Source organism: Ceratocystis lukuohia (assembly GCF_044167205.1).
Source record: "Ceratocystis lukuohia strain C4212 chromosome Unknown Supercontig7_pilon, whole genome shotgun sequence".
Taxonomy (NCBI): domain Eukaryota; kingdom Fungi; phylum Ascomycota; class Sordariomycetes; order Microascales; family Ceratocystidaceae; genus Ceratocystis; species Ceratocystis lukuohia.
In genome coordinates this window covers 1923736-1937913 of record NW_027263526.1, presented here as the reverse complement: position 1 = coordinate 1937913, position 14178 = coordinate 1923736, and the positions used below count along the sequence as shown (strand labels likewise).

The window sequence follows — 14178 nt, the reverse complement described above, 5'->3', positions numbered from 1 at the left end:
AACGAAGGGAAGCTTTGCCAGTGTGAAGAATCAAAAACAAAGCAAGCTGCAACTGCTCAGCTCCATTACCAGGTGGGATGAGTTAGGGCCAGGGGATATAGGAATATTTCTTGGCCTCTGGACCACCCACCGCAATCCTGACTGAGTATATGCTTGCACTAGCAGGCACCAGCGCATTCTGACCCAGCAAGCTGTTGGGGCATAAAGTTCTTAAAGCGTTATGAATGGTTCAAGGAACAAGAAGTTTGAGAGACAAGGAAGGTTAAGCGCTGGGAGGCGTTGCAAGTGTGAGCACACCATTTTTTTTTCTCCTTGACTCTAATGTGAATAGGAATAACGGAGCAGACCACAATCTGCGATCCGAGCTGCCCAAGACAATCAACCAGAAAAAAAAGTATTGATAGATGCGTTAGTGGGCGATAAAAATAAAAAAAGGCATTGTCTTGCCTGGTTGTCTCGTCCATCGGTACAACTTTGAATCAAACTTAGAGGAGGACAACAGCCCAGATTACCTCCCTCGACTGAGTGAAACAGCAAACTTGTCAAAGCTCCGATTTCCCTTTCTTTTGTTGCTCTCCCATTTCCCTTCCGTTTGTTTCTGTCGTGTCTTCTACTAATTTAGCTCAAGCACAAGGCATGGATATGACTTGGGCCATCATAGATAATAGCAAAAAGAGAGAAAATGGATAGGGAAGGATTAATTTGACTGCGTACTACGCGTGTAAAATGGATTAAGGCTATGGGAAAGCAGGAAGAAGAGCCTCACTTTTCGTCACTTTGGCATTGACTTAATGGACTTAACTTTGCCTCACGTCACTTGTCAAGGAAAGGTAGGTTAGGGCTAGGTGGGTCGCATAGATCAGACGTTGCAAAAGGAAAAAAAAAAATGCGGCAGTGAAGTGGCGACTTAGTATGGTAGTGGGGGTTATTATTGTGAGAGGAGACACACATGTAGTGCTACACATGTTTGTAACTTGATTTTCCAGAATAATGAACGTCTTGGTGCCACTGTTTGAGTTGTGTTTATCCACTAGGAGTTGTGCTGGACGAAATGATCAAAAAAAAAGGGCAGGGCCAGGATGTTAGGGTACGGGGGTATGTTGCTTGAAAGATAGCGGGCAAGGTTCAAAGGCAGGTTGGCAGCTAAAAGGAGACATAGGGGGATTTTCTGGTCAACTGCAGCTCCATGAAGCAAGGGCATACCTAGCAGAGGGTAGCAAGAGGCCCAGCAGGCGGAACCGTAAACTAACGACACCAGCAGTAAAGGATCAAAGGCTGGGAAGTGAGGGTGAGGAGTGAGACCTAGGAGCTGTAGAAAAGCTGATGGGATACCAAGGTCTGTCTTGAAAGGGGGGTGGGGGGTTTCGGACTCCGAGTTTTGCGAATAATATGCAGAATACAGATATTGACAAGGCAGAAGAGAAAGAAGACAATAGTACGTACCGGGACTGCGTGAAGATGTACGGATATGCAGTCGTAGTAATGTGCGTGCATATGTATACGCGCATACAGAATAGACGAGTATCTGTCAAGATCTCTGCTTTTGGTCGCGCTTTGGGAAACAAAAGCACTGCATACAGGATCTTATGTTTATATGGAGAGACTTAGCAAGCTGGACTTAAGCACAAGGGATGATGTATACACAATAACCCCTAGCTAGGCTTGCACCCACAGTCCTGAAAACGAATGAACCAACCAGGAGAAACAATAAGCCCATGAGCCAAGAGCAAGAAGAAGAACTGGAGCGGATCCTGTTTAGTGCTTTGCAGCGTGGTTGTGTATGAGCGAATGTGGAGAAGGCCAATCAAATCGAAGGACAAAGTTGACAACAGCAAATCGTATTTTTGAGATGCAGGCGGGATAGAGCGGAAGTTGGAATAATTTTGGTGGCGACAAAGATGGGAAAGTAAGTCCGACAAGCTGGAAGAATGCAGATGACGTTGCTTGAATGAGGAAGATTTGGCTGATATAGTAAAGGTGAAGCAAGAGCAAGGCCCGTGCAAAATGTTCAGGCCGTTTGGATCAAGCCTAGAACAAATGGTAATGGGCAAATTAAATCGATTTAGACCCAGACTTCAAGAGAGCGACAGAGAAAACGACAATAGAGCATTAGTTTAGTAGAACTGAAGACGACAGAAGGGAGGCAAAAAAGAAGAAGCAAAGGCTTGAAATGTGAGTAGTCTTGGGTAAACGAGAACTCAGCTTTCAATACAAACAGATTGCATTGTTTGAGGGATAGCCTTCAACGGAATGACAAGGGGCAGCAGGGCCAGGCAGGAGGGAACAAAGAGGAAGGGGACAAAAAGAGTAAAAAAAGTAACGGCAATCCCTAATAGCACAGCCTGAAGCAACCAAAATAGTAACTTGATGGGCTGTAACAATGCGGGAGCAAAAACAGAGAATTTGGACTGTACGGAAGAAAACGATATGAAGCATACGATTACACTAGGGCGGGAAAAAGGCCAGGAAATAGAAAGAAAGAATGATATTCTGGGTTGATGGGATGACTGCTGACGGCGGTGATGACGATGATGATGATGTTAAGAAAAACAAAAAAAATAGAGTCGTGGAGGACAGATGATAATTTTCATGAGATGCACCGAGAAGGAAAGGACAGCGAGGCTATTCTATAGCCTCGCCTTTACAGCTATCTTTATGGGGGGCAGTCGCGCAAGTGCCTTCCTAGCTTGGAGTTGAGATAAGCATTGGCTGTAGCAGTTACCGTGACTCTTCCCTCTCGTGATGTGATGTGAGGCTTGGTGTTGTGTTCGCGTGGCGTTTTCTTGTGCTACAACACCTGCGTGCGAGCTACAGTATGCAGCCAAGTATTAGCAAACATCAGAGACTACGAGACTACAAGTGTATGTATGTATGTATGTATGTAGGTAAATAGTAAGCCACAACCTTCTATTTCCTTTGCGGCGCACTACACAAAACAATGGGTACCATATCTTCTCATCTTCTATGGATCTTGCGAGTTGCCGAGGGGTCTGATTCCTTCATTGTTTACCCATTCGGTAGTAGAGGGTATCCGGCGCTGTGGAGTAAGCTTATTTTTTTTTCTTCTCCATGAATCGTGTTGCTGCATGTTGCCGATGGAGGGTATTTATCTGTTGTTTCCCTTCCTATTTTTATGCAATTCTTCACCCTCGTTCCTCATGTGTCGTTTCTGTTGCTCTTGTCTTCCCCTTGCCTAAATTTTCTAGCATCTTTGTTTCTAGAAAAAAAACCTCGGTCTCGTGAATGCGAAGGATTTCCCATGATATCATAGGCCATGGCGTTCTGGTGAGAGCAAGGCCGTATTTGGTCCAAGCTTTACGCCGTCATAGGAAGGCTCGTGTTTACAGCCTTAAAGAGGCGAACAATCATATAAATGGAGCCGGAATGGGCTGAAGGCAAACTTCATGCTTCTTGTAGTCCTGTTGCGAACTTATGAAGAAGCAGTTGATCGTATGAGATTGGGCTGCAAAAAAGGGGAGCATGCAACCCATACTCGGATTCTCATCATGTGAATAGCCAATCCGTCTCCTCCTAGAATTACAGGTCTATTTTCACCCATAGGGCCTCTATGTGGCACGAGCGCTGTTTAATGGGGTCTCTTTTTTTTCTGATAGAACTTTATCAAACCAAAACAACCCCTTACAAGCGATACGAATCTCTTGTATGTGCTTTGGTACATGTGAACCTACAGACAAGGCCACGGGGTTGCGGGCCATGGATTCTTAGATTCTGTTATAGGAAGTAATATTGCATACATAGTACAAGATGATGCATACTGGAAGGCCTTGTACTGCAGGTCAAAGGGGGTAGGTATATCGGAAGTTTTCAGCTTCTTATGGCCTATTTCACATTGTAATTCAAGGGGGAGGAGCCGATAGTGGTTTGTAACGTAATACGTATCGCCGAGTTCGTACGAGTAGCATTTTTAGCCAAAGAGATGCTAGTTTTCTTCGGTAGGTGCGGACAATGTTAGCTTGAGCTACTGTATAGATACACGTACACATACACATAATACTAGACGAAGACTCTTGAAACCACGTTGCACGCATTACGAATCAGGCCCACAACGAAGAACGTACAGAGTAGAGAAACAAAGCTGGGACTAGCCCAGAAGAAACTAGATTTCACCACGGACTTGTTCAGCTTCCGAACGCTAAGCCGCTAGGGAAAAAACTAGGAACCAAGTGGGATTTTGGTAAGTAGTCTGGTGCAGGGGCAACACAAGGGATAAGAGACAAAGAAATGGATAGGGAAGAGGAAATAAGGGTTAGCGGAGGGAAGAAGAAATGAGGGTTGTTTGTGGGGTTGTTTGCTATGTAGCTTTTGCTTACTACCAAATACGTTCGACCACTATCTCTATTATTACATACCATATTTTCTGCAACGCTGCTGCGTCTACTAAAAGTTGCTCTTTTATTTTCTACTCACTGCCCAGAAAGCTAAATTGGGTCAATGGCCTTTTCCTCTATTGCTTTCCCCCTCACCTTTCCAAATTTCTTAATTTTACGCTCTCTAGCCTTCTATTTCGGCTCTAGTGGCAGCCCGTTCTCATATCCACCTGGATGAAAGCCCCCCTACCTTTAGGGAAAAAAAAAGAAGTGCCCTTGTTTAGTGTTGGCTTGGTGAGGTAAGCGAGGCGGTCTGCACATTTTAAGTGCATCGCAAAGGTCTCGGGTCAGCGTGCAGCGGCATAAAGAGTCCAAAGTTGCATTGCATTTTCATATAGGTAGGTGGGTTGTCTGTAAAGTTTAGGGTCAACGAAAATCAGGCTGTACCGGCCGATACATTGCAAGGTAGCAAGGCCAAAGGATGACTTCACAGTATGGTCTTTTTAGTGGCTGGGAAGAGATTTTCTCTGATGGCCTGCAAACTATTGATTACAGTGAGACTTGTTTGCTGAATGCCATATCATGTTATGTATGTATGTCCTGTCCTGTATGTCACACATGGAGACCTAAGGCTACATTTGATTGCTGTCGACCTGGGTCTGCCGTACAAGGGCCCTCGTAAGGTGAGACGTGGTGACAAAAAATAATATGATTAGAATACTGTTGGGAAGTTTAGTCCGTGGGCTGACCGCCTGCACAACAATGGGGGCATTATATAATACCGCTGTTGTCCACCGACTTCCTTTGGGACATTCACAGCAGGCTTCAAATCTATGCATCTCAAAGCAAGCAACAAGGATGGGGAAGAACTGCTAGTTTGTCAGACTCGTTACGGAGCCGCAATCTCAGCCCTCCCTTGCGCTGCTGTTATCATGGTCAAGAGAAACAAATGGTTGTAGGAGGCACTGGTACCACCCAAGCCTGGTTAAGCCGGAAAGCCATCAGTTTACAAGCTGAAAAGCTCAAAATGAGAAGGGGGCTGATGCGTACTCCTTGCAAGATGAACAGGAGCTTACATTACAAGTACCGTGTAATATACCACCATACGCCGCGCCAAGGTTGGAGACGAGTATTTGTGGCCGTACTACATATAGGGTATATGTATGTATATATATATACTATGCACGCCTATTGCATATACCTCTCTCCTAGCCAAGTACTGCACACTGCACATACTGATGTAGTCAGAATCCAGACTCTCCTATCCTTGGATGCTCCAACCTCCCAGATACCATCAAGGACGTTGCACTGCAGGCTAGTAAAGTGATCAACACGAGGAGGGGCCCTATTGAGACGGAGTTTACCTCGTCGCAAAAGTTACAATGGCCGAACCCCGCATAGGGATTGATATCTATGACGGGTAGTGGGAGGGTGGCAAATTAGGTAGACGTTGCATCCAAGGGCGTTGAAACAAATGGGTGGGGAATGATGCCTGTTATATGGTGCAGTAAATGCATCATACAAACACACGCCGGTTAGAGACGCATTTGGACATGGTGAAGATGATGTTTCCCGTCTTTCATGCACATCGGCCGTAGAGAGCAGTCGTAGCCAACGTGTTTGGTAATAGAGGGGAAAAAGATCACGTTTTATCTTGGCACTAGTAAAATTCCTTCAGCAATAGAGCATGGAGAGCTCCGTGCTGTACACAATATGCCGCAAGTCACGTTTAGAAGTTACTAGTTATGATTTGTTTTACTTCTGCTCGATTCCGTGTCGTCGATGTCGAGTGGCTTTCAAGGGAATTAGCGACCTCTGAGTTCTCATTTGCGGGCGTAGCAAGCAAGAGAAACCGAGAAATGGACTAAGAGTAAGCTCAAACGAAGCCTGGACCGAAATAAAGTCCAGTTCATACTTAATATTTGTCCCAAGATACGAAGGCGATGATGACGCCTCATCCCCAGGATAGAAAGGCCGAGACAGAGTCCAAATGATTCCGGAAAAGAGCAAGAAGATGATGCAAAGGAAAGAATTTGTTTAGGATATTGGGAGACGAAGAAAAAGTTTTTGTACCTGTTTTTTAGGACCCATTTTTGTTGTTTGTGATGACTAAGCGGACTGGATATCTTATCAATAGGATCGCCCCCACACTAGTCAAAATATATCTTATCGATAAGACACCAGCTGGACAACCATGTACAGTAAACAAAACAAGCCAGCGGTATCACGTAGAACAGCCGATCGCGATTTCCTCATCTCAACAGCCTCCATTGTACTTCCGGAATTTTTCTGTATCTGGCTGAGCACAATCTTGGGCGCCACATTTTGCACATATCCCCACGTACATACTTCTTTGGCAAACAAAATTGACTTTTGTTTCCTCTATTTGCCATCATGAGTGGGCCTGCATCAGCATCATCAATGCTCCCCGTCAAAGCTTTGTGTTCACCTGACCCCGCCTCTGCTCCGCCCTCAAGCGAGGCTTTCTTAGCTTCGGCGACAAATCCAGATCCGGACTCGGCCCTCAGGCGAGATCTCATAAACGGCTTGCCTGACGAAGTCCTGCTTATGATCTTTCAGGCTTTTTATACTTCAGACCATGCAGGCGAGTCGGTGCGTCTCCGTTTAGTATGTAGGAAATGGAACGCCTTCACAAGGTCCCAAGTATGCACTGCCCTCAAGATCAACTATGAAGACTTTGCGTATTTGCACGAGCTTGCCTATGATCGCAGGATATGGGAGTCCCTTGGTAGAGTCCAACACTTGTGTCGCAACTTATATATTAACTTGAAGCTTCTTAAACACAAATGTAAGTATGATCAAGCTGTTGTTCCCGGAACCTTGCATGACGTGCACATTTGCTAAACAATAAGAACAGGTGACCATGATAAATTTAAAAACTTCTCACACCCTGACCCTAAAGTCTTGCAAGAAGTTCACGAAATGGAACTCAGGTACTTTCCTGTCGACTATGAGGTCGAAAGATATCGGGAGCGAAAGGGAAACGCACTTTCGGGCAATTCTATCAACGCTGTGCTCAAGAAAATTCTCGCTCACAGCCTTGCTTTGTCCCGTTGTAGGGTTGATCTCCCACAGTCCCTCGCCCGTATGGAATATGATGATGAAACACACATTGCCACGTTTGCTCTGGGAAACATACTCTTGTGCCTGGCCAGATGCATTCGGCATCACAGAAGGCAGTCAACTGACGATAATGCAGAACCGGGCGACAAGGACCGGCCGTTTCATAAGGCCGACGTTGTTACTGATTCTTTAGAGGAAGAGAACATTCATAGCGATGATGAAGACAAGGTGACCGGTAACGACCCTTCTGAAGTCAAATTGGAAACACTCATCATCACTGGCATGTTTGAAACAGTTCTGCATCGGTTGTGGAGAAACCCTATGGATCACAAGAACATGAGAACAGTAATGAGAAACCTCAAGCATCTTGACATCGAAATTTCCCTTATATACCAACCTAATGCCAGCCACACGGTTCTATGGCCTTTGATGAAATATGCGCCAGGACTAGAAAGCTTATGCCTATCTCAAATATTCCGGCATGGTATGGAAGTAGAGCCTTCTCACATGTTCTATCCGATCCCAGAAACACGGGAGCTGTGGGCTAGCCGGGCTTTACCCAATCCCTCTGTTACTTTGGAAAACTTGACATCGTTAGAGCTTCGCCATGTTAACATTTTCCCAAGCTTCTTTAAGAATGCCATTGTCGCGTTTGGCGCTTCTTTAAAAGAGCTTTACTTGGACACGGTTACGCTATTCATTGAAGACGAGGACTTACCAGACTCCGGAGTATTGCGTAGTTCACGGATTCCTAAGCAGAGATGGATTGGCTTTCCTGGTGTGCGACCCCAGAAAGACTATATCTGGGTAGCCATGTTTCTCCGCGAGAATCTGCCTAACCTGGAGCGTTGCCGGGCATCTAACCTAGATTATTGCGTCTTTGGAATTGGGAATTCTCATCCGGGAGATGGAGCTGCTTCAAGTAGTGCTTTCTCGGAATTGCATCAAGATCTGGGTATGACCGCAGGGCGTACAATAAGCCAAATATTTTCAGAGGTGGTCAATGGCATAGAGCAACCTCTAATAGCCAAAGATCATGGTTTCGAAGGCCGTCATGTTTTCCTCCCATACTCTGCAGACAACGACGAACGGATCCTTGGAAACTTGAAGCCGCGCCCACAGAATGGAGATATTGCCCCACAGGAATATGACCATGATTCCTATATTGACAGTGGAGGTGTCACACCAAGTTGCCGGTCTCAGCAAAGCCTTGATGGAGTATTCCCAAACTCAACCGGAGGGACAGCTAATATGGCGTGGGAGCGCATGATGCACCTCTTGTCTAACAAAAGCAACTACAATTATAACTAGAAGTGATTTTTGCACTGGGATCCAAGTTAGCCTCGCTAGCCTACATTGTAAGCTTTGCTACATACTTACTTTGCCATCCATAGCGTAGATCATGTGAGAAAGCGAGTAAACGAATAACCATATTCTTTCCTCAGCAAAATATACACAGCGATGTAAAACAACCTTATATAATTTAATGCTTAAATTACAACCAAAAGAAGAACCAAACCAACATCCGCTAAACTCTGTGATAACTGGAACTTTTTACTAAGCCGCGAGCCAGATGTGAAGGCACATCGTTGATATCATGCTGTGCAATTAGTTGTTTTTACATCTCCCTGGATGACCCCTTAACCGCCTTTGTAGTTGCCCTTTTGGCTAGGCTCTTATTTGGCGGTCTCTTCGACAGCCTTAGCCAGAGCCTGCAGAACATCATTGACGAGATCCTCGCCGTCCTCAATACCGCAGCTGATGCGGATGAGATCATCAAACACACCGACCGACTCGCGCTGCTCTTTAGGGATACCAGCGTGGGTCATGGCACTAGGAACCTCAACTAGCGACTCGATTCCGCCCAGGGACTCGGCCAGAGTGAAGATACCAGTGCGCTGGCAGAAACGCTCGGCAGCCGCATGGCCACCCTTGATGCGGAACGACAGCATGCCACCACCCATGCCGTCACGGTGCTGCTTCTTAGCAATGGCGCGCTGCGGGTGTGAATCAAGACCGGGGTAGTTGACGGATATCACTAGCGGCGAAGCTTCCAGAGCAGTGGCGATGGCAGTGGCATTAGCAGTGGCGGCGCGCGCACGCAGGTGCAGCGTCTTGATACCACGGTGGGCCAGCCAGCAGTCGAAGGGCGAAGGGACGGCGCCAATGGCGTTCTGCAGGAAGCCTAGACGTTCCTTTAGTTCAGCCGAGTTGAAAGCAGCCACTCCCATAACCACGTCACTGTGGCCATTGATGTACTTTGTCACGCTGTGCACGACAATGTCAGCACCCAGGGCTAGCGGGTTCTGCACGTACGGTGACATGAAGGTGTTGTCGACAACAACTAGAACGCCCTTGGAGTGAGCAACATCAGCCACGGCACGGATATCGACCAAGCTGAGGGTGGGGTTGCTAGGCGACTCGATCCAGATGAGCTTAGTCTCGGGACGAATCAGAGCAGTGACGTCAGCCTCGATAGCCGGGGTGAAGGATACAGTGACGCCGTGGGCATTGGCCACCTTGGTGAAGTAACGGTGAGTGCCACCATAAACATCAGAGACCGAGACAACATGAGAGCCTTGAGCCAGCGACTGCAGAATGTTGGCAGTGGTAGCACTGCCGGACGAGTAGGCTAGGGCATACTGGGCACCCTCCAGAGCAGCGACAGCAGTCTCGAAGTTGTCACGGTTAGGGTTGGACGAGCGGGCATACTCGTAGATACCAACAGGCTTGCCAAGCGCAGTCTGGGCATAGGTGGTCGACAGCGAAATGGGCTCAATGACAGCGCCAGTTACTGGGTCGTGGGGGCTGCCAGCGTGAACTGCCAGAGTGCCAAAGCCACGGGGGGCAGTAGAGTTGTTGTGGGAAGCACCGACAGTCATGGTAGCTAAGTGAGGTGTGAGAGAGAAGGAAGGACGGCGGGACGTGAGCACGTAAGTTGTTGGAAAAAAACGAAGGGGAGTGGGATACAGAAAAGCTAGTTGAAAGCCAAGCGTATACACCCAGGGAACAAGATCAAGAAAGATGAAGGACGACCGGTATTTTTATGGAAAGATGAAACTTTATGTCGTGATCAATGTCGCAAGTTTAGGATCTGATTTTCCAATAAGAAGTTAGTTGAGAGCGAGACCAAAGGACAAGAGCAATGGGAAGGGTTGTTAGGTGTAAGGTGGAGGTGAGAAAAAAGGGCGAAGTAGTGGCTTTATGTTCAAGATGCAGCTAAAAAACTAGACCTCACTAAGATGAATTTTTGTTCTATTTTTTGTTCTCTATCTTCCTCCATTCCCTTCTTCCTTTTCCCTCTTTTTTCTCCGCTCCTTTTATTCCTTCATAAACACCTAAAGTCATTTGTCACTTGTCCTCTCCTCCATGCGTAACTTAGCACGAAGTCGTAGCCGGGTCAGGTTTCAAAGACTCAGCAATGGCGTGCTTAGACAACTAGTAACTAGCCAGGACATTATTGGTAAGGCTTACCTGTTTCGCCTCCTTCGCTTCTAGAATATCCAGAAGCTTGATAATCAGGAGTTGAGTTGGCCGAGTATTTAGTCAGTTGTATCCCGCTTCCCGACACCAAAAGAACTTAAAAAAAATAAAATAAAAAAGGCGTATTATTCTTTCATATGCCCTTGTCTACCCCTCTATACATCTGCAGGATGACGTCATACATAGTTGATCTGTTGAGATTCTCGCCATTTAGTGGCTTAGAAAAAGCAAACATGAATAAAATTTTCTGTGCCGCATAAACAAACAAATGCAGGGTCCTACTTGTGCTAGGGTTGCAAACTAGCCCATAATAGGGTTGTGAATGCCGTAGGGTTAAATATGTTGTGGGTTAATGCAATGCAACTTGACTACTCCATTGCTCTTTTTCTCTCTTGTGCCTGTGAAACGATGCAATCCCGAAAACGAACGCGAACAAGAGCAGTTTCAGGGGCTTTTATGGATTTCGTCTCTCCGTTTCTTTTTTCTCCTCTGCTTGACATGTCAATCAGCACACAGTAAGCGGAATCATGCTTATTAATCCGCCCGTAGGACGACAGCCAATAAGGTTTACTCCAGAGATATCGTTGGTAGTCTAGCCTAAGGCTTGGCCACTTCAGACGAACTCACCCAACCCTAACAGTCTTGCGGTCCTGTGTCTCATACTTGGGGGTATTTTTCCTTTCTAGTTCATTTGCTCTGACTCGTGAGATTTCTTTTTCTGCGCTCCAGACCCCTTCTGTTGATCTTGACTCGTCAGAGCTTTAGTTTCCCTGTGGCCAAGCTTCAACTCCTTGTGCTCATATACTCTGCAACTACGCTGCTTCATTCAACATATGCTGCCGCTGTGCCCCATTGACCCCAAATTTTGGCTCCATACTGATGGATAAGGCACGGTGAGACGAGCCTCGTTTTCGGATTGACCCGTCTCCCTTTGTTACCGACACTACCGGTCGCATAATTTTACCTCGATATTTCTACGCATCACTCAACGATCTAAAGTACACAGTACACTCCATCCGTGCTTTGTCTCGCAGTGCAAGGCCGTCAACTATACTCGCGCATAAGACGACCACGACAGCATAACTAGCTGCAGAGAGCTGTTGTTGCATTGACTAAGAAACGCTTCGAAGTACAGCCGGAATACTGTGTGCGCCAGCCGCAAAACGGCTTTAGACACTCTCTCCTCTATATCCTCGACCTAGCCTCCCCCCCCCTCCCCCTACCCAACGTTTCCCAGAGACACCGCCTGTCCTTGCCTTGTTTAAAGAGGACAGGACCATGCCTCCTCGGCGCTCGCACCGCAAATCTAGGGCCGGCTGCAAGCGATGCAAGTTGCGAAAGATTAAGGTGAGATAAGCTTTGTCATTGCTCTCGCCCATCTCCTTTTTCCTTCTTTCCTCTTCGCCTGGGCCGGGCCCTTCTACACCCTCGCCTAACTATTCCTTCCACGACCTTGGTGTCTGACCTTTTCTCCTTGTCTTTATGTGTATATATAGTGCGATGAGGTGCACCCGCGCTGTGGGAACTGCGTCAAGCACGGTGTCGTATGCGACTTTGAAAACCCCGACGTAGTCGAAGAAATCTTGGCTGCTGTTACGCCGCTTGCCGCCTCGACTCCTCAAACTCCTGCCAGTATCGGCTCTGATCTTGTCTCAACATCGTCCTCCAGCGTTCTATTCATGAACGACAGTCTGACTGCGGGCCTTAACTGGGCTCAAACCTTGGACCCAGCCCTCTTGTCTAGCCCACAACCCATAACCATACCCATACCTATAAACGCAAGTACCCCGCCATCACCACTGCTTTCTTTGGCGGCAAGGGCTTCGGTAAGCGTCATCAACGACACCATGATACCGACTTATCCTAGCGTGCCGGCATTATACAAGACTCCAACAACACCAGAGCTCCCTCTAGGGGGACTCGGGCCGAACCACAGACTCCTAGACATGCGTCTCATGCATCATTATACCACTGTTACCTCCAAAACCCTGACGATAAGCCCCACTATGATTCAAGATGTTTGGATGAATGAGGTGCCAAGACTGGCTTTCAATGGTGCACCATATCTGGCCGACGCAATATTGGCCGTCACCGCCTTGCACATGCGCGTGCTGGGTCCTTATGATCGCCACCTGGTACAAGCGTCACATGCCTACATGGCCTCCTCGGTTGCCCAGTATTGTCAAGCTCTGAGCGAAGGTATCAATGAGGCTAATGCGGAAGCCCTCTTCTTGACTGCCACACTTATTGCCTTGCAATCAACAGCCACTCGCGTATTTACGGGAGACGAGCCTGGGAGTGACCACAGCAATTCGTCAAGCCCATACACCCTTCCCTTGTCATGGTTTCACGCTTTCCAAGGCGTCAAAGCCGTAGTAGCGTCGAGCTGGCCGTGGATTCGGAATAGCAGGACTGTCCTCAGCGTCATTGACGCGCAGCCAGCTTTACAGTTGGATATGCGGACGGACTCTGCATTCTTCGGACCTGTTCTTGAAGGCCTTGAGAGTGAAGTCAATATGGATGATCCCGCCCAGAAAGAAGCTACGCTGCAAGCATACCATCATGCCGCCTCTGTACTAAACTGGGCCCATTCGTCGTCAGCACGTGGCGCAGCCCTTGCATTCCCTGCTTCCGTATCTAAGAGGTTTGTTGATCTTATAGAAATGCGCCGTCCCCGCGCCCTGGTTCTCCTAGCTAGTTTCTTTGCCTTGCTTCGCCGCTTCGACAGTATCTGGTGGCTGCAGGGTGTGCCGCGCCGGGAAATTATTGGAATTGCCTCATTGTTTGACCGCACATCGCCATGGTGGAAGCACCTTGAGTGGCCTCTACGAATTGCCTTGCACGAAGGTCCGGTCATCCCTCCAGATGTCTGGGGGTCGGATTGGCTGGCAGAGGAGAACAAGCAGGGAGGCAAAGCCCCCAAAACAACATATGTGCATCAGATTGAGATGATGTCACCCCTGCTGGCTCGGAATACGCTGTTACCGCCTATACCGCCGCCCCCACCACAGTCGACGATGCCTGGGGCTGAGGACATGTCCATGGACTGCCCATAGGGGGGCATGCAAGGTAGGGGAGAGAAGATGTATGTGACATGAGGAGAGGAACAAGCTCTTGACGACCCATTAACGTCGCTGTTACTATTATTACGTTTTTTATGATCTTTATTTATCTGTACAAGACCACTGTAAAAATTCCACTTTGATTTCCTTTTTATTTACCAAAGCTAAGATAAGGATATTCGCCGTGACGCCTAGAATCAACATGTTCCAAAAGAAAATAA

The 14178-nt window shown here is 47.4% G+C and overlaps 3 protein-coding genes across 3 annotated transcripts; 2 read left to right on the top strand and 1 right to left on the bottom strand.

Annotated features, from left to right (window-relative positions):
- Positions 1 to 6722: 6722 nt before the first annotated feature.
- Positions 6723 to 8723, top strand: HOO65_070414 (uncharacterized protein; the record flags this gene model as incomplete). The annotated part of the gene is made up of 2 exons (XM_071004949.1): positions 6723 to 7137; positions 7207 to 8723. 2 exons carry the CDS (start codon positions 6723 to 6725, stop codon positions 8721 to 8723), a joined length of 1932 nt encoding a protein of 643 aa, XP_070857132.1.
- Positions 8724 to 9088: 365 nt separating this feature from the next.
- Positions 9089 to 10294, bottom strand: HOO65_070413 (Cystathionine gamma-lyase; the record flags this gene model as incomplete). Its single annotated transcript, XM_071001323.1, has 1 exon — positions 9089 to 10294. The coding sequence occupies one exon, from the start codon at positions 10292 to 10294 to the stop codon at positions 9089 to 9091; it is 1206 nt and encodes a 401-aa protein (XP_070857131.1).
- Positions 10295 to 12173: 1879 nt separating this feature from the next.
- HOO65_070412 (Sterol uptake control protein 2) lies at positions 12174 to 13951 on the top strand (the record flags this gene model as incomplete). Its single annotated transcript, XM_071004982.1, has 2 exons — positions 12174 to 12242; positions 12392 to 13951. 2 exons carry the CDS (start codon positions 12174 to 12176, stop codon positions 13949 to 13951), a joined length of 1629 nt encoding a protein of 542 aa, XP_070857130.1.
- Positions 13952 to 14178: the final 227 nt, after the last annotated feature.